Source organism: Coffea arabica, chromosome 9e (assembly GCF_036785885.1).
Source record: "Coffea arabica cultivar ET-39 chromosome 9e, Coffea Arabica ET-39 HiFi, whole genome shotgun sequence".
Lineage (NCBI taxonomy): Eukaryota > Viridiplantae > Streptophyta > Magnoliopsida > Gentianales > Rubiaceae > Coffea > Coffea arabica.
Window position 1 is genome coordinate 38,240,705 of NC_092327.1, and position 20,251 is coordinate 38,260,955.

The 20,251-nt window shown below is 35.8% G+C and overlaps 1 protein-coding gene across 2 annotated transcripts; it reads left to right on the plus strand.

Moving 5' to 3' along the window:
- The first annotated feature begins 8,766 nt into the window (after window positions 1-8,766).
- On the plus strand, window positions 8,767-20,251 carry LOC113710291 (two-component response regulator-like PRR37). Of its 2 annotated transcripts, none has more exons than XM_027233210.2 (10): window positions 8,767-9,074; window positions 9,635-9,664; window positions 9,994-10,500; window positions 12,604-12,765; window positions 12,874-13,007; window positions 13,250-13,411; window positions 17,896-18,082; window positions 18,164-18,614; window positions 18,695-19,505; window positions 19,789-20,251. In XM_027233210.2, exons 3-10 carry the CDS (start codon window positions 10,143-10,145, stop codon window positions 19,906-19,908), a joined length of 2,385 nt encoding a protein of 794 aa, XP_027089011.1. In that variant the 5' UTR covers window positions 8,767-9,074; window positions 9,635-9,664; window positions 9,994-10,142; the 3' UTR covers window positions 19,909-20,251. The 2 variants fall into 2 exon arrangements, with proteins under 2 accessions (XP_027089011.1, XP_027089010.1); XM_027233209.2 differs by having other exon boundaries at window positions 8,769-9,074; window positions 17,899-18,082.

Here is a 20,251-nt window from a genome sequence, read left to right on the forward strand (position 1 = left end):
GGTACACTTGTAATTTCTTTTTTTCTTTTTTTTTGTGTGTGTGTGTTTGTATAGTTGTATTTTTGGTCATTTTATACCAATCTTGTGTATGAATACAAACGTGCATATAAATGTACACTAAATTTTGAAGGGGGGGAAAAAAAACCAGTGCCTATCCCAATGCCCTGTAATTTGAACTGGGGCCAATTCCCTTAAAACTAGTACTTAATTAGTAAATAAATTTCGTGTCTAAATTCTAAGTCTTCACTTTAGTATCGGGAAAACTGCACAAATCGTTGCCCATATTTGATTTTATAATTTTTTCGATCTCTTACTTTGAAAATGATGCATTTTGGTCCTTTACGTATCAAGTTTTATACTTTTTTAGTCCCTCGCTTTTACAATGATATTTTTTAGTCCTTTATATATTTAAAGTGCACCATTTGCATCCATATTCTCATTTCTATTGTAAAAGTGAAAATGTAGCTAGAGATGAGAGTTAGGATGAAATGATGCACTTTGGATATGTGAAGGGTCAAAACGCGCTGCCATTGTAAATGTGAGGAACTAGAAAAGTATGAAATCTCACATGTAAGGTATCAAAATGCATCATTTTAAAAGCGAGACACTTAAAAACTATAAAAGATTCAACTGTTAAAGGACTATTTGTAGAGTTTTTTCTTTTAGTATCTCTTTACATTTCAACTCCAGTTGGGCTTATTGTGATATCACATCACATGCTATGATTTTCCAAGTTACAAACATTTCAGGATGTTGAATTTTTGATGAGCAGCCTAAACATCCTTAAATTTAAGAGGGTAACCAGATGATTTAGTCCTATTGCAAAATTTACTTTATTTTATGATCAATATTTTAAGGATGCATCCAAAATATCATTGTTATACAGATCTGTCTGATTCCATGCCTGTAAGGTATAATCCATGGCTGGCTGTACTTGTGCTTCCCAGCACGAAAGGCACTACACAATTATGCCTTTTACTTTGAAAGTTGAAGCCCATCACAGATCAGTTTCTAAGTTGGTATTTTTTTTCTTCCTGGCAAAATAACGTGCGTTCAAATCTCGTTGTCGATGTAAGAACTCCTGCTTTGCGTTGGGGAGTTCATGCATGAATGCAAATATGCAAGCAAGTTGAAGAGTAGCTCCATACATGATCCTCTGGCTGCAGTTTTGAAACTTTGAACTGTCAACATGTCTGTCATTCCCACTCGCCATTAAATCTTTCAAAACTTTCAATTCTTGATTTTTGTCGATTGGGATATTCTGTCCGTAATGCATGGTCCCGTCGGAGCATGGCCGCATGCACGAAAGAGAGAATGAAAACTAGCATCGGGCACACACACCGGCCTTGGTACGCTAGTCGGCGAGGGTCATACCTACTAAAGTATCAAAGCCGACTAAGCTCCAGCGATTTACTCTAGTTGCCACAGGGCCGCGTTTTCTTCGACCTTACTTTGGTTGAAAATATTTGGACTATGATTTTTCGCGGAAAAATTTCGTAAATGCATTTTTAATTAATTTTTTTTAACTCATGTACATCAAATTGTTACAGTATATTTTTCTATAAAAACTCCTAAAAATCACTGCAATACAATTTCTCAAATTTAGAAAATTAATTGAAACTTGGCATTGTAAAGTGAATACCGGGTTTTGTTTTTTTTTTAAGCACTCATTGTTCAAATCTCAATCTTAGTAGTTTTTGGCATTGCGAAGAAGTTTTTTTTTTTTTGGATGAACACTAGAGAATTTGCTCCCGTTAATAGCCATGCTGACTTCGGGCTTCTCATCCATTTTTACTGAAGCTGGAGTAATTTCTAATGTGGAAAAGTGAATCTTCCATAATAGTGTTTGAATAGATTATTATTTGAAATAGTTATTATAACAAATTTGTGATGTGATGTGATATGATGTGATGTATGTAAAATAAATAAATAAATATTTATAATAAAATAAAAAACAAAAAACAATAATATTTTTTTCAAAAATTTGTGTATTATTTCACAAAGGGCAGGCAGACGTGGGAGCAAGGACCCTTTAGCTTAGACAGCCCATTTGTATACAAGAAGTATGCTAGTCGTTCCATTTTTCTCCCTCTCTCGATGTCTTTTGTTAGACGAAATGAAGTTGAAACTTGCACCTGCACCCAAAGGAAGGATTAGAGACTCTACATTACCTTAATTTTCTCAATCTCTCTTTTTTTTAAAAAAAAAAAATCTATATGATGGTCGAAATTGAGACTCACATTTATTAACCTCGATAAATTATAATATATAATCACTATTTGTTACTCCTAAATCAATTTGCTTGGGGACTTAGATTAGTATTTTCATCACTAAATAATTTGGTATCCCTATATATATACTTTTCATATGTTAGCTAAGAATGCAAAATTCACATGTGATCATCATGTCTTTTGGTGAAAAGATCCTCCATAGGGCCTGCATTCAACGCTTCCTTTTGAATTTTAGCTCCAAGGAGCATTATAACGTCCTTCCGAAGAATAAAGAAGAGTACAGTGGAGGAAAAGGTCCTCCACTATAGATGAGATGACAAAAGGGTTTGGCGTGAATAGGGCAATATGGAAGAGGAAAGAACACGGTTTAATTTTCAATAATTAGTGAAAATGATAATTTTACCTTTTCTAGATGATTAGTGTGAAAAGTACATGTTAATTTGTTTTGGACTACAAAATCTGCTTCCTTTGCAAATACAATAACTATTACAGTATATTTTACAACTGCGACGTACGTATCCTTTTACTAACTTAATTACACAATTCTCAGTGCTTGTTTTCGATTGATTATTTTAACTGATTTTAAATAATCATTTTTTATGATGTTTTCCACTGCTTTTATATTTTGATTATAGATTTTTTTAATGACAAAAAAAGATAATCACCCAAAAAGTTGCTTTTGCTAATTAATTCTGATCTATAATCAGATTTTGTAAAATCTAAAACAATCGAGAACAAATTAGCCTTAGTTGTTGAGCAAACTAACATCTAAAGCACTTAAAGTTTTGCCATGTTTGATTTAAGGTCGAGATTATGATATTTAGTAACTAAACTCCTTCATTTGTCTCAATTTAGCCCTTTTCTATATTTGAAGTAGATTAATGAACCTATCTAAAATATGAAAGGCCTTCTATATTAACTTTACCCTCACTGCTAGGTTACACAAGCACTTCCTACAATGTGACATATATTTTGATGAACTTTCCTTAGTCTTGACATAACTTGAGTGTTCAATATTCATCTCGAAAAGGGCTAAATTCCTTTCCAAGAGCTTAAAACTAAAAAAATTAAAATGTCTAAGATTTCATTTTGCAAATAATTTGACCACTTTGTCTGGTGTTTTGCTGTTTGCTTGTTGAATCGTTTGATAGTAACAGTAGAAGACCTGAACAGAAGTTGGCTTAACTTCCTGTAAGAACTATTGTTCGTCAGTAATTCGGGTAACTAAAGAAATAGAAATTGCTTTCTCCTTTTCATTCCCGGAAACCATATATGTACATGACTTCTAAAAAAATAAGAACAGTGAGAAGGGAGAGAAAATAGGTCGTGGCTTCACCCAAGACTCATGGGGGCTATACCGAAAATGGATACTTGTCAAAATAAAAACACTAGTAGCTATAGTGGTTTGATAAAAAACCAGGGGACCGACAGAAGAACAAAGAAAAGCAAATTGAAGAAAAAGATGCCAAAGTGAGGATTTCAAAAGAAGAATCTGGCACTTTTTGCTTTTGTATAAACTGAGGTTCAGAGATCGGAAGTGAAAAGGATCTGAAACCTAAGCCATAAAACATGCCTAGATGCAAAGCTACATGGGAATAATATTTTCCAAAGGGATAAGATGCCAACATGGTTAACAAGAAGCAGAAAATGTGAAAATCCCAAAAAGATACAGGTCATCGGGTCATCTGTTTTCTTGCCGTGCTTCAACTTTTGATCAATTTGGACTTTGATGGATTAGAAACGTAGCACAAGATCACCACAGAACAAGGAGATGCTAAAGATAAATTGGGGAATCCCATGTCGTCTACAGATAAGGAGCTGCTGTCTCATTCTATTCTCATGTTGAAAACAAAGGGACAAAAAACAAAAGTTAATTTAGTATTTAGAGATTTTTCTCTAACCATATCACGCATGCATCCCTTTTGGATTGTTATTTTCTAAAATTTTTACAAAAAAAAAAAGTATTGTAGCGATTTAATACATGTGAAATAAAATATGTTATCCAAAAATATATTCACGAAAAACATAAAAAATTTTTCGTTGAAAAATTACTTTCCAAACAAGGCAATCTTGCTAAGCATTCTGTTTCACAACATGGTGAAAGTTGTCAGGATTTGCATTGGATCTTTCCTCTGTTTAATATTTATATATACTCTTTATTTAATTTTTTTTCCAGACACCGGAGGTATCCGGGTCTTCTGCCCGACTAATCCCCCTATGACCCGAGAGGGGAGGCCCTACCTTCTCGAACACGGTAGCCCCACGCAAGACTCGAAACCTAGTAAGCGTGATTCGAAGAGGCGCTTGCTACCGGATGAGCTAACCCAGGGAAGGCATTATATATACTCATTAATACCAAAATCTTCTTGTTATATACTATTTGCTAATTGGTCATTAGCATGCATTATTGAATGTTTGAAGATGGAATTGTTAGTCTTTTTTTTTTTCGGACACGATAGACCTACAGTTTATTCTATGCTATGGAGGGATTTAAAAAGGCCCAAAGGAAAACCGGTGGAGATTGAATCACCATCGATCCAGACGGATGCACTATAAAGTGACGGGCCACATATAGTAACAGATGATAAGAGACAAAATTTGAATTCTTAACTTTTCCATCCCACCAAAGCCTGTAAGCCTTGCAGGCTTTGCTGGTAACCACTGAACCAAGCTCAAATGGAATTGTTAGTCAAGGATTCCAAACTCTCAATGGAGAGAGGCTATAGAATGAAAAGGACCTCAGAGATTGACAGCTCAATAGAATAAGAGAATTCATGGAAATGCAAAAATTTCTTTTGTTTTATCCTTGTTTAGTATACAACGGTAGAGCATTGATGGGATGCTCCTGTGCATGACAAAAATTAAGTGGTGCAATAACATTTTATTATTGCAATAAGTGAAGTTTAATAATTTTCGTACATGGACGATTATTGGTTTTTTTTTTCTTTAAAAAGAAAAAAAAAATCAATGCTGAGTAAATCCATTTTCAAGATGTGAGAGTTTGACAAGCTATGTATTTGAGAAAATGTCACTTTAAATGCTTGCAAGCAAACACAAGAGATTAGAACCTAACTGGATAACTGGCATTCTTATTGCCTGCTATTTTATGTACACTAAATCTCTATGTAATTGTTCTAGCACTAAACTAACCACCGACGTGAATAAGTACCTAATTAGTTTATGGAAACGTAACCAGTAGAATTAGGCTGGGAGTTAGAAGAAAAACTAAGCAACTCTAGTGACTTAAACAGAAAGGGAAAGGAAGAACAGCTCGAAAAGCTAGTTTTCTTTCAAGCATAAAATTAAAAGAGCACCTACTTTCACGTTGAACCATGTGGCGTTGCCAAATTGTCAGTTTTTAAGTGTTGCAATTGATAATTTGTGATATCACATTGAACTAACTTCAAAATGCCGATCCTAGTTATTCTGATTTGCTAATTAGAGATGGAGAATTAAAAGTTTGTGGAACGAAGAAGTGAAATTAGAAACTACTACAAAATTCAAGTCAATCTAAATTGCGGAGGAAAAGGTAAATGGTGAAAACAATTCCTAACCAAAACATGTCTACGTGCAAATTCGAGGCCTCGTAAATTGAGTTATATCCAGTTCAAAGCACCTCGTGTAATTTTTACTATGATTGATGTGAATTCGTACAGTTACGATGTAATCATGAATTGTACACTAACTTAGTTATATGAGTTACAAATTCAAATCTACACCCAAATTGCACTAATTTGCACGAAAAGTGGTAAAAATTACTCCCTCCGTTCCGTTTTTGTTAGTCTTATTTTCTTTTTTCGTCTGTCTCAAATTGTAGTCCACCTTCCATTAAGGAATGTAGTAATCTTTCAAATTGTCTAAAATACTCTTATTAAATATCTTGTTATTAATACATTGTTATTAAATACTAACCCACTACATTGAATACATTGAGCTTTTCCAATACATAGATAAATGAAAAGTCTATCTTTGTTATTTATTGGCACTATTGGCGGTAATTGAAACAATCATGGTTTATCATGGAACCTTCAAATGGAACGAGTCTCATAATTTGAAATAAATTATAATTTGAATGGTTTATCAAAAGAATAAAAACCTATGTTCAGAGTTTCCTACCTAGGTTATCATTCATCTCTTTTCTTCTCTCCTTTAACAATACAAGGGTCTAGTTTTTCTTTTCTTTAATCTTATTTTCTGATGTCGATTTTTAATTTATGTTAATTCCACAGTTCAATATTTTCCTGACGTACACCTTATTTTTTGCATTCTTGTTCCTTCTTTTTTTCTTCTTCCCATCTTACGTACTCACCAATCTTTATGCATGCATTAGAACCCACAAAAAGTATTTTTCATCTACCAAAAGGCCAATCTTTCCTGAACTGCCGTATAATTGTCTGTTCATGCTGCCTAGGTGCTGCAAGAAAGCAGGTGTTTTTTCACCCTTGTTGGCCTCAGATTGTAGTTTTGCCATAAAGGAAAAGGTAACAAATTGCGGCTAATTTTGTTTTCCTATATATGGTTTATCAATCTGCTAATCTCAATGCAAACTTCCCCACTGCAGATTAATGTCATTCACACAAGCGCATTGACATAGACGTGCAGATTCATGGTTCATTTATGCCTTTTGAATGAATGACATACATAGCAACTAGATGAAAAGATGCATGGAAAAGCAAAAGCGAGTCGTGTATTGGCTAGTTAATGAAGGCAAACAGTTGTAGATGGCATAACGTGATTGGTTCTAATAGTTTGAAGCCCACAAAGAAAGTGTTGTTCTTATCTCCATTCAAGGCCACAAATTTATTAATAAATTGCAATTAATAACGTATGAGTAGAAGATAGTAGTACATTATGCTCGAGTTTGTTTGGATGATTTATTTAATATAATTACTGTAGCACTTTTTATGATGTGATGTATGTGAGATAAAAAGGTAATTGAAATTTGAAAAACAAATTATTTTTTTTCAAATTATCTCAATCCAAACACACTCACGACGGACTGTGAATATATCACTTTTACAACGAGTTATACTAAATTAAAGATTAAGACCTCAAAATGTCGAGATTCTAGATTTTAATCCTCTTACCCCTTTCTGATCCTTAAATCTCACCCCTCCCTTATTAAAAAGAAAAAAATTAAATTAAAGAAAGTCTATAAGACTTAGCTCAACTGATAAGGACATTAGCTAAATAAGTATGAGGTCTTTGATTTGATTCTTTATGCTTTCCATTTTTTACCCCTTGATATGTTTGGTGTCTCCCGTACGTTGATCCAAAAAATTAAATGAAAAGAATAAAACAACTTCTTTCACTCTTCATTTTCTCTCAACATTTAGCATTAATATATACAACTATAGTAGTGTGTCCCAATACAACAAAATATTGGTTGACTTCACAATTTGCACTCTAAATAATGTGTTGAATCACTCCATTGCCTATTTTCCATCCTTAGTGATTTGATGGATCTTCCTCTTTCACATTTATAAACAAAAAACACAAAAAGAGAGAAATAAGACTAGAGGTCATTGACGGTTTTTTGGTGACTTTAAATGTGGTAACATTTGCAAATGTTTTGGTATTATCTACTCAAATGACATAATTGCATAAGCAAAGCACCAATCAACACAAAAAAGTCTCCGTAGGCTGTAAAGGAAAAAGAATCATAAGAAGGAGTTTTTGGATTCAAAATCTTGCATTTATAAGAAAAATTATATTAAAAAAAAACACAAAAGTGCACTTGTACGGCTTACTCCTTTTGTTGCGTTCCCTTCTAAGACAAACAAAGATTTTGTTTATGTACGCAACACAATGTAATTCATTCATGAAAATGAAAATGAAAATGTTTTTGTCCAAAACCAAGACCATAAAAAGCATGGAGGTCCCTCGTCCGTGATATATTATCATTGTCCTCGGGCCATCGGATTTTTAAATTCTCTATTTATAGTAAAAAAAAAAGTACGGTATTTTTATTTTACAAGAATACAAAATTGTAAGTTTTCATGGCGTTGACGAGAGCCAAAACCTTCCCTTATCCGTGGCATTTTAATTTGCAAGTAGGCTGAGAGAGATTGGTGATCCTGAATTCACCCATGGGAGTAAAACTTCCAGATATTTTGTTGCTGACGTGGAACAGAATCCGGGAAAAACGAGCAACTCAGGGGGGCAAATTAGGCATTCCACAAATTACGTGACCAGCGTTACTTGGTCCGTTAGTTTCCAACCAGCCAATGTGGGCAACCCTGACGTCACCGGATAACGACGTCTTCACGCACAGCGCTTTAGTTATTTATGCTAGCGCGAAACCTTTAACTGCGCTCACATGAGGCCACGTGTCGCGGATCAGATCTCATAAGATCCGCCGTAAACTATTCAGCGCCCGTCTTTAGATACACCATCCACGTCACCGGATCGTCCCATGTGTCATAGACACGTGTCATACACCTGGCAGGGTCAAGCCCTTCCCCGCCTCCACATTGTCCACGTCAGCGGCGTTTAGGGTAATATAATATAATATCTCTCTCTCTCTCTCCATTCGCAGGCACATCTATTTTTTGTTTATTATACTGCCATTTACTTCGTGGTTTTTTTTCTTCCTCTCTCTCTCTCTCTCTCTCTCTCTCTCTCAGCTTTTAGCCTCGCAGTTTCTGAACCAGTAAAAAGGGAACTCTTCCCAGCAAACATTTCAAAAACCAAACCCTAGTGTAAAACGTTTCCGCCATAATTTAGTAAAATCATTGAGAAATTCACCGGTATAGCAGTTAAATTTCCAGCTGAATAGGAAAATTCGGTGCGCGCGATGGTTTTAGGGATTTTTGGTGAATGAAATCGATCAAGGCTCTGTAGGTAATGATTTCTGTAGTTTATTTTCGAATTTTTTCTAGAAATTTTTTATTTTTAATTTGGAAATTATATTGGATAATTGTTGGCGTTTTTGTTTTTGTTATTGTTGTTGTCATTTTTCTTTGCATTTGTTTCTTTCGAGTTATTGAAGTATGAAATCTAGTCTTGTGTTGTTGTTTGCTTGGCTGCCGAGACTGAGCGACACATAAGGAGGGGCGAAGTGTTTTGAATGGCGAGTTCTTATTGCCTTCAATTTCTCATCTTTTAGGCAAAATAATTCGGAATATTTGAAGACTGAAATGGTTCTGCTTTTAAGTAGCTAAGAATGAGTGGCTTGATGTGTCGAAATGAAGAGGAATTCGAATTTTTTGTCCTGTGATATTTCTTTTTTTCTTTTAAATATATTGCTGAATGAATGATTGTTCCTTCGAATAATGAGGTGCTGATTTTTTCTTGATTTTTAGGATCTGTGCGCTGGGTCGATTTTTTTTTTTTAGTTACATGTCGCTGAATTAATGTTCACTGTTTGCTATTGACCTGTTGATTTTTTGTTTGATTTCTAGGATTTCAGCACTGGATCAAGGAAAACCAAGGTTGAGTTCTCATCTTCTCCATCTCTCTTTCTCTCTCCTTCCTTATCTGTGCTTGAGAATTAGTAGAGATAAGTCAAGAAGGAAAAAAGAAAAGAAAAATGTCTGTTGTCGGTTTATGTTGAAATTATGGAGTATTTAATATGTTGCTACAATTTGTCACGTATTGTCTCTCCTGATTTTTGCGCGAATTTCATACTTGCATTCATAGGAGTCCATTGTGAATATCATTACTGGTATTTCTTTTTCCTTTTTATGAAAGCTTATTCTTTGAATTATTTAAAGGGCCTCTTATAACATACCTGATTTTCTTTTTTCTTTTTTTGCTTTAGCTTTTTAACAGCGGAAGTCCTTGAACTGTTGCAGTCTAAAATCTATGGTAACTTGAAGACAACGGTATGTGCAACCTTTCCAACTTAGAGGTTTCCTTGCCGACTCAATCTGGTGGTTTATTCATCGTTGGTCTTTTTGAATCTGGTTGATGAGGGGTGTTCGGGTGGACATGGATGGGCTGCCAACTAAAGGGTTGGTGGAAGTTAATCAGGATCATGTGCGGGATGACCAAAGGGCAGTAAAAAATGGAATTACAGGCGATGGACATGGAATCTCCGAGGAAGGTGAGTCAAGGACCAATGAGGAAGTTAATAATGGGCGCTTAGATCTTGTACAGGCCCAGACTGCTCTCCTTGCTCAGCATCACCAGCAGCAGCAGCCTCAGGGGCCAGTTGTCCGTTGGGAGCGCTTTCTTCCTGTCAGGTCCCTAAAAGTTCTGTTGGTGGAAAATGATGATTCAACCCGCCATGTCGTCAGTGCACTGCTTAGGAATTGCAGCTATGAAGGTGAGTTATCACATTTTTATCTGCCTACTCTCTTGTCTTGGAATTATGATCTGATCAATCATCATTGACTAACAAAATATATTCACTCTTCGTTTTTATTTTGACCAAGTCTGCACCTGTTTCTCATTAACTTGGTCGTATGCTTTTTGAACGAAAGAAAAGTGATCGGCATGTTGGTGATTTACATTATACTTTTGAGTTTTAATGCCTGACATCTATTGCTTGTCTCTTGTTTGTCTATGCTACATGGTTAGTTATAGATTGTAATTCCAGTATGGCCTCATGTGGTTTTAATGGATAATTTTCTACCATTTGCTGCTATATGAAAACTGATCCTTTGACATGTATCTTGGTTGTCCCTCTTTTGCTAAGAGCAGTTATTGTTCCTTTATACTTGAAAATCAGATTATATTTTAAAAATTTACCTTACTTGATTATGGGTCACCTTAAGCAGATATGACATATTTCAACTTCGAGGGTTTGAAATCAATTCATGCAAATCCCTCAATCCAAACAGACTCTTACTGTGATCTCTTTCTTAAAAAGAGAATGTGTGTTCTAAAATCAGATTATAGTTTGAAATTTTACCTTACTTGACTATAACTCACCTTAAGCGGAGATGACATATTTCAACTTCGAGGGTTTGAAATCAATTCATACAAGTCCCTCAAACCAAACAGACTCTTACTGTGGTCTGTTTCTTAAAAAGAAAATGTGGTTTTCTATTTAGTGCGAAACGTGCCCTAGGGCAATTGAATTGACTTTAGCTATTGCTGGGTGACGCTTTATATGCATATTATATCTTTCAAGACTTCCAGATCTTGCCATTTATTGAAGAAAATAGGAGAAAGGCCATGTATCTGTCTCTGAATGGTATGATTAAAGGCTTGTTAAAGTATTGATTAAGGTTAATTAAGTATGTCATAGACAACATACGGCAAATTTACTTGTTCATTTTAGATTCATCGATTAAGTTTTGTTTTTCTCCCCTGACTTCTTATCATCGTATGTTAGCCTTGAATATGTTTATACTTAGTTTGATTTTTATTTGGAACTTCTTTGTGGATCTATTGCCTATTGCTTTTAAAATATTAGGTAACAAAAATGGGATGACATGAGTGGCTATAGGAGAGTTTACCTAGAGGAGTTAAAAGAAAAAATTCAAAGCAGGATTTAGATTAAAGGCATAGGCTCGTATTTAGATTGACCATTGTAGAAACATGAACAGTAGTATCTGGAAGACGAAGATGTTAATAATTGAAGTGTTTGAGGATTTGGCTCAGTGCTTGTATGTTATTTCCTCCACTCATGAAGCATGGAGCAACATGCACACTGCCTGTGAGATGATGCCAGCTGGGTTACCAAAAGGAATACTAATGGTTTGGCTACTTTGATTGAAAGGCTAAATTTGATGAAATTGTAATTTGAATTTTTAAAACATGTTCTGAATCTCAAGTGAGAGCAGGATTACAAAAACTGCATTAGCGACTTGGACTTATCAAAACAGGAATTAATTTGCATGAAATTTTGAAACTCAAAATTACTTATGACTAGCCTTGTGCTTTTCCATATTACTAGTTATTTCAATTAGAATCACCAATTACTGGCCTTGAAATGAAATTGAGAACTCGCAATTCCTATTACCAGCCTTGCACTTTTCCAAGTTACTTGTTATCTAGAATATTTTTACCTGGTCTTCCCTTAGCTCCTTCTAACCAGAATATACAAGGCAATTAACTATACTTTTCCATATTGATACGCTTGATATAGAAGTTTCATTTAATCTCTGTGAATTTCCATGCTTTATTATGCATATGTAGCTTTGTTTCTCTCTAAGTTTGTTGCTTTTCCTTTTTCAAGTAAGGGGAATAATGCAATGTCTTTTCTCATCTTCGATTGTCGTTTTGTTGGCTAGAACAAAATTGCACATTTTCAAAATAGAATCAATAAATGTGAGATTAATTTAATACTTCAAGTTTTATGTTTTAGAAAATTTTGTTATTTTTCTCTAGATGTTCTGTTCTCCATATTAAAGAAGCATTTCATTTATTATTTCTTTCTTACTCCAACTGTTCTTATTTTTTGTCCGGTTGATTCTGGCAGTGACTGCTGTATCAAATGGTGTGGAAGCATGGAAACTATTAGAGGACTTAACCAATCATATTGACCTTGTTCTAACAGAAGTAGTCATGCCCTGTTTATCGGGGATTGGCCTCCTATCCAAGATCATGAATCATAAAACTTGCAAGAATATCCCAGTAATTAGTGAGTACTGTTCCTACTATATGTATTAGCTCTGTATACAAGCCTTGTCATTTATAATTCTGCCGATTGATACATTTAACTGCTACAACTGATGAGTTTTGTGTGCAGTGATGTCATCTAATGATTCTATGGGCATAGTCTTTAAGTGTCTGTCAAAGGGTGCTGTTGACTTTTTAGTGAAGCCTATTCGAAAGAATGAGCTTAAAAATCTCTGGCAGCATGTTTGGAGGAAATGTCACAGTGTAAGTTAATCCCAACACTAATTTTTTCATAGACAGGTTTAGACAACTATTTCAGGTTGGTGCTAGTATGTAATATTGGCAAGGTTTCTTTGATTGAATTCCATGAGAAAGGAGCGTCAGATAGCATCTGAAACAAATCTGACGTATTAACTACTGTTTGTGGTTCTTAGAGCTCTATGGTTTGATTTATCACTTTCCTCTAATGGGTCTAGCATATTGTTCTGTCTTGTATCATTCCGCAGTCAAGTGGTAGTGGGAGTGAAAGTGGGATACGGACTCAAAAATCAACAATGTCAAAAAGTGTTGAAGGTTCGGAGAATAACACTGACAGTAATGATGAGGATGACAATGGAAGCATTGGGCTGAATTATAGAGATGGAAGTGACAATGGAAGTGGCACTCAGGTATTGCCTAATTTTGGATTCCATCCCTTGTTAAATTATGTCTTTCTACCCTTTTTTGTTTAACTTATATGCATTATCTTGTGCAGCCAAAAAATATTTGTCTTCTTCTGAATAATTTCATTGACCATTATGCTCATCCAATCAGGTGGTTATGTTGCCTTTTAGACCTTGAAATGCTTTTGGAGCTTTTGATTAGTTCTGTAGGAATCTGTTACTCACTTTATTGTATTTAGCAAAATTTAAATCCATTATCCACCGTTGTCAAAAATGGAATAGTGGTGTGAGAGTTGAATTTTCTTGATGCTACAGTGTAGGCATACTATTACCAGTTTAAGAATGGACTGCAATGGGAATGTACACCATAACAGTGGTTTTACAATATGGGAGGTGAGACTGAACAGGAAAACTTGGATCTATAGTATTAATGTTGTTAGAATGGTCCATGATGGACTTTAGTGATGAGGATAAAGGGATACGTTGGGGCCTTTGTAGGCTTTAAATTGAACAAATCCAGGCATCAACTCTGTAAAGGATTTAGTCATTGGGTCCCAGTCTAGCCAGATAAGTAGGTAAAAGGTACTTAACTATTATATTCTGTCAACACTCTTGCTCAGCCAGTCAGCTATTTATCTTTCTGTTGAGCCTTGACCTGGGAAAAAGGCCTTTCAAATGCCAAAAAGTTTAGATGGAAGTGGTACAAATTAATCAATTTAAAACTTGGAAGTTCTACATAGATGACAGAGTAATGTTTGCAGTATCATTTTTCTACCAGGTAATTGCAACTTAAACTTGAAAAAGCTCATAATTCTTAAAATCTAACCACTGAATCAAGAATACAAATTTCATAAATAGAAATGCAACAGGAAGACCAGTTACTGATACTTAAAAATGTTAATTGTGTCTTTCAGATTAAAGTTATGTTTTATTTGACCATGATACTTAAATTATTTTGTTCAAATGAAGAATTCAATTTATTTAGTAACACTGGATACTGTTTTTGATTACTCACAAGAACTGGAAATTCTGTTTTTGTCTGGGGGTGCGATCTCTTAGAAAAATGTGTTGTTTTAAAAGGCCTAAAATACTGGAAAGGTGAAGCCATTGTTTTGGCTCATTTAACTGTTGTCACACTTGTTAGAGGTATTTGGATCGCATAGATCTGTTATCAACTAATGCTTATGGTAGAGGTTGCAGGTTTGATGCATAGAGTGCTTAAGCTGTTTGCCAATTGCATAAATTCGAAAGACCCAAAAGCAGCCAGTGCGAGATCCCACTGGTTTAGTGTTTTAGATAGTATCATTTTAGCTAAAAAGTCTCACACCTAGACTTATCTAGCCTGTACTCCGAAAGGCATAATCAATGAGAAAGCTTGTACTGTTGAAATAAAAGTAGAACGGAAGTTTGTACTTAGAGGGGCTCTCAAAAAGGGGCATAATAATTGATAATGTGCTAGAGATGCTTGTGGAGTTACTGTTCATGAAAGATGTCATTATTCATACTTAAGAAGTTTTTCATCTTCATTTTGTCTGCTGGTGCATATTTTTCTTAGAATCCATGATTTAATCCAAATGAAGCATCAGCTAGAATTGTGAAAAAGTATACTTGTTTTTGGTTTTTAATGGCTATGCATAGTTTAATGCCCTTGGAATTTCAAAGTTTATAACTGATGCAACCAAAGCATCCTTAGCAGTGAAATAGAACCTGCTTGATATTGCATTACTTTGAAATACCAACATTTTGACGCTTCGAGTGCTTAAGTGCCATTTGCCTGACAGCGCAACTGGATATACATTTTTTTTCTTTCTTGGTTTTTCATGAATATGCATTCTACTTGGTATTAGGTTGTCTCAAATGGGTAAACTTGTAAAGCTACTCTTCTCTAGCACAGATATGTTGCAGAAATTCTATGCTAATTAATTTTCTGTTGTAGAGTAGAGAACCATTTTATCTGCTTCATTCCAGAGAACCATTTTTTTTAAGTTTCTTATAAACCAGTAACTGTTGCCTGCCCTGTAATCTCATGCACTGGATTTAACATTCCTCTGCTGTGTTATCGAAATATACATAGCGATGTTAATATTTTGCTTGAGATGGTTCCAGATAGAGGGGCAAAAGAGAAAAAAAAAAATCTCTGTAAGTACAATCATATAAAAGACGGTTACAGAAGAAAAAACAAGATGTTGCAGTATGATTATATACATCAATTATGATAATGTAATGTTTTTCAAATCATTAGACCTGGAATATGTCTAATGCAAAGACTCATTGGTCAAATATACCTTTTTTTCCTTTCCATTTCCATATGTTAGCCTAGAGATATCCAACTATATTGTGGCTTTCTACTTTTGAACATTTCTGCTACTCTAGCTTCACATAGTACCACTCATCCATCTAGAATTTGGCGCTAGTTCCTCTTTTCTCCAGATAATCCTGTGCTACTTGCAATCCAGTGGAACATTTTCAACAGTCCTCAATTTGTCCAAAATGTTTGGATATATTTGTCCAACAGCTTTTCTTTGATATCGCTCTTCTTTCACCAATTTCGGCTTTCCTCTTCTCATCTAGTATGTGTTGTTGCTATATTAAGTTCTAGAAGATGGTACGTACTTCGTTTTCTGTTATAAAAGATAGTACATAGAAAATAGTATATTCTTGTTTAGTAAGTAATTGTACTATATTATACTCTAGAAGATACTATATATTTTCAGTTACTTTCTTCCAGATGAGAATCGAGGATAATGACCCTATGGTGTTATCTTGCTCTTGTACCATTACTATATTAATGAGCCTACCAACTCCTCTCATACCTGACACTTACTAGACTCTTACTGTGCTAGGACTGTAGTGCTAGGAAATAAAGAGCTTATGTTTCAGTACATGAGATACTTCTACCTTGGCTATCCTTGTTTTCAATTCACCCTTTGGTGTGAGCTTTACATTTCTCTTGCTCAGCTTTCTATCGGAGTCTTTATACTCTAAAATAGGTAATCTGGTCCATAGAAAAGAATATTATAATGAAGCCCTCCTTGCTTTATGTCTATGTTGCTTGGTGTTTCTAAATGCTATCATGAAGAATAGGTTGGGCAACATTTATCCTGGTGGAGAACGTGAAATTTACCCAGAACAGAATATCACTTTAAACAATCATATCTCTGTAGCGCGATACTCAACTTTATTTTCTTGCCAATCAGAAGTTTGAGATTTCATCACTGCTGGTAGACATATTTCTTGATTCCATAGTCGATCCATGTCTGCATCTGTTGACAAACCAAACAACTGAAGGTTAGACCTTGTAGTTATATTGTCTGATTTATGAAGTCATTTTTACTTGATTTGAAATTAGGAAGAGAAATTTTGGTATTCATCTTGGGGATATGATACTGCAAGGCCTTCATCTAAACCTGCAAAAGTAACTCAGTCGTATTCAAGCAAGGAACTCCCTGTTTGCAATGGTGATGTCACAGGTTATAATGCGAAAGGTTAAGGGAACTTGGATGTTAGTAAGGGAGTGATCAAATTGGATTGAAATATTACCATTAACCAAATTGTTCCATAGGGGAAAGATATGCAAGAAGACCTTGACCAATTCATTTTGTTTGGCGTCATCAACTGCAAAATGGAAATAGTAAAAATACTTTATCATGCATTTGTAATTTAGGGAGTCTGTGTTCATCTTCGAGTGATAAAGTGCGACTAGTTATATGATCCCAGATAAGACTACTAGGAGATGATTGGAAGTACTGAGTCAGCATTGACCTTTGTCTTTCCCCTGCAACAAGATTTTATGTTAATTCTTCATCATTGACCTATTATCACACCTGAGTCCTATTTTTTAAATACCTGGGGTAAGACAAGAAAAAGTAGAATATAATTTTGTTTCATTTAAACCTTCTAACTGCAAAAGCTTTGATATTTTATGTTGACTGACATCCTGCAACTGTGTGTTCCTGTAAAAGCTTACCACTTAAAATACTTGTACATTAGTCATACAATTGGTAAAACATCATATAGTTGGTAAAACACATCAAGTGGGGTGAAAACCTAATCATTAACTAAAATTGGATGTACGTGGAGAATTAAGTTTGATATGTTATCCAAGTACACCTGCATTAATGGAACCAAAACATGTTATTGGTATGGAGTTTATGCCCATAAAGTAATGTAATGTACAAGTAAACCATGACCACTTTGGGAGAGTGGACAGAGGTCTAAAAGTGCAATCAACTGTTTCAAGGTATAGCTAATTTTGTCTTTCCTATTTTCAACTAAAGATGTACTGAGCAAGTAGCCTGACCTGCTACCCGTATTTTTTTCCTTTTTCTTGTTGGAGATTTTCTTTGTATGTATAGCTATTCACATGCACCGCAAAACACAAAAACATTGTGGAAACTAATTCATAATGTCCACTTTACGTGTGATTACTCTTAAACATACCGTGATCTAGTCTGTTTATAGTGTCAATTGATTGTAATATCTCCTTCCAGCAGAGTTCTTGGTCAAAAAGGGCTGTAGAAGTTGACAGTCCTCAACCTATGTCACCATGGGATGATTTAGCAGATCCCCCTGATAGCACCTGTGCTCAGGTTATTCATTCAAGGCCAGAGGCACATAGCAGTAACTGGGTGCCCGTAAATGCCACCAGAAAGGCCCATAAATGTGATGATGATCCTGGTAGCGTTTCTTCAACGGAATAAGCTTTTACACTTATTTGTGCTGTACAGCTCTTAACTTACCAAATTCTGATTTTTGCAGATAATGTTGCAATGGGCAAAGATTTGAGAATAGGAGTTCCTAGAGACCCAGACTTGCAGCTCAAAGACCAAAGTGATGAGGTACAAGGTAATATGGCAAGTACTGAGAAGCGCAAATTTTCAACTCCAGACATCAAGAAAGACTGGGAGAAAATGGAAAAGGGTATGGTGGAGTACCGCAATGAGATGGCGAAAGATGAAATACAGGACAAAGACAATGATCTGATGGGTGCCATTACCAATATCACTATGACTCACGGAGGTAATGCACGCAACGAAGTTCAGAATGACCCATCAAAGATCGCTGTACAAAAAGATATGGACCTGTACAATGCTAAAGAACTGCCATCCCTTGAGCTTAGTTTGAAGCGACTAAGAGATGTAGGCAATGGTGGAAACAGTACCCCAGAACGTAATATATTAAGACATTCGGATCATTCCGCATTTTCTAGGTATATGAATTCAGGCCTAAAGCTATCCTCGAGTTGAGCAATGACCCCTCAGAGTTCAACGCTTATTTGTTATTATGCAGGTATAACACCACATCTACCACTAACCAGGCACCAACTGGAATTGTCGGCAGCTGTTCTCCAGTTAATAATAGTTCAGAAGCCGCAAAGACTGAATCAATGCAAAATTTACAGTCTAACTCAAGTGGAACACCTAATCAGGGTTCTAATGGCAGTAGCAACAACAATGACATGGGCTCCACTACAAACAACGGTTTTACTAAGGCGGAAACATTTGGCGAGAAAACAACCCCCAGAGCTGCGGTTAGTGTTCGTCCTTGTTCTGCCTTTCAGCCAGTACAAAATGGCTATGATACTTCCCCCCAGCCTATGACAGCGGGGAAGCCTGATTCTGCGAAGACAATGGTGGCTCAAGCAAGGGCCATGCACCAGCAACCTCAAGTGGAACACCACCACCACCACCATTACCATCACCATCACCACCATGTTCATAGCTTGCAGCAACAACAGCAGCTACTTAATGGTGATGATTTGTCTTTGCGAAACATGATGTCGGGTGCTCCACAATGTGGGCCCTCCAACATGTTAGGTGTCGCAATTGAAGGTAATGCCGCTAACTATGGTAGTGCATCTGGAAGCAACAATGGAAGTAACGGGCAAAACGGGAGCAGCGGACAGAACGGGAGCAGCACTGCTGTGATTGTGGAAGGAACAAACGTGGCAAGTGATAATGGAGCCACTGGAACATGTGGGGCTGGTGGAGGAATTGCCAGTGGAAGCAGGAGTTGTGTAGATCAGGATCGTTTAGCACAAAGAGAGGCTGCTTTGTACAAGTTTCGCCAGAAGAGGAAAGAAAGATGCTTTGAGAAGAAGGTATTTGCATTCAATCTGTACTTAGTTATTGCATTCTATTTTTAAACCACTAGAAGAATCTAGGGATACTATGGGATACCAATCTTCTTTTAGGTTGTCATTCTAGAAATACATGTTTGCCTGCAATTACATTAAGCACCATAAACACTATTGAGACATCGTGCTCAATATTCACATGTGGGGAGAAGGTAAAATTTGCATTCAGTTATCTTGCTAGTGCATTTAGTGATGTTATATAGAATTGCTGAACTACCTTTTTTTCTAATTTCATGATGGACTTCAGGTGAGATATCAGAGCAGGAAAAAGTTGGCTGAACAGAGGCCACGTGTTCGTGGGCAATTTGTGCGACAAACAGCTGATGATAACAAAAGCAAAGACAGAGACAAAGATCCAGACAGCTAACGCCTGCCCTTTCTTGGGTGCGTATCACAGATATGTAAATGAAGATTAGCATTGATCCTAGATAGGGCAGGAGTATTATGAGTACATGATTGGTGGTTTTTGCAAAGGTCAGAAAAGCTATCAACTGGATGTATGGCAATTGAAGGCCATAGTAATCGAGTGATGAACCCTTTTCTTGAGTTCTGTTGGTTGTCTATTCTATATAGTTGCTACTGTACCGCTAGTAAGTGTTCATGACCGCGTCTATGCTAATAAGATTCTTAAAATCGGGAATGTGTTTCTGCTTATGATTTGTTCCTGGACGATGTCTGAAAAGTTCTCAAATAAAGTGTATTTCTCCTCA

Bases quoted from the DNA above. Each gene is read 5' to 3' on its own strand.
- LOC113710291 (XM_027233210.2), top strand. From the start codon at position 10,143: ATGAGGGGTGTTCGGGTGGACATGGATGGGCTGCCAACTAAAGGGTTG. The intron at 10,501-12,603 runs GTGAGTTATCAC...TGATTCTGGCAG, and splicing joins TAGGAATTGCAGCTATGAAG to TGACTGCTGTATCAAATGGT. The intron at 13,412-17,895 runs GTATTGCCTAAT...ATCTCCTTCCAG, and splicing joins ACAATGGAAGTGGCACTCAG to CAGAGTTCTTGGTCAAAAAG.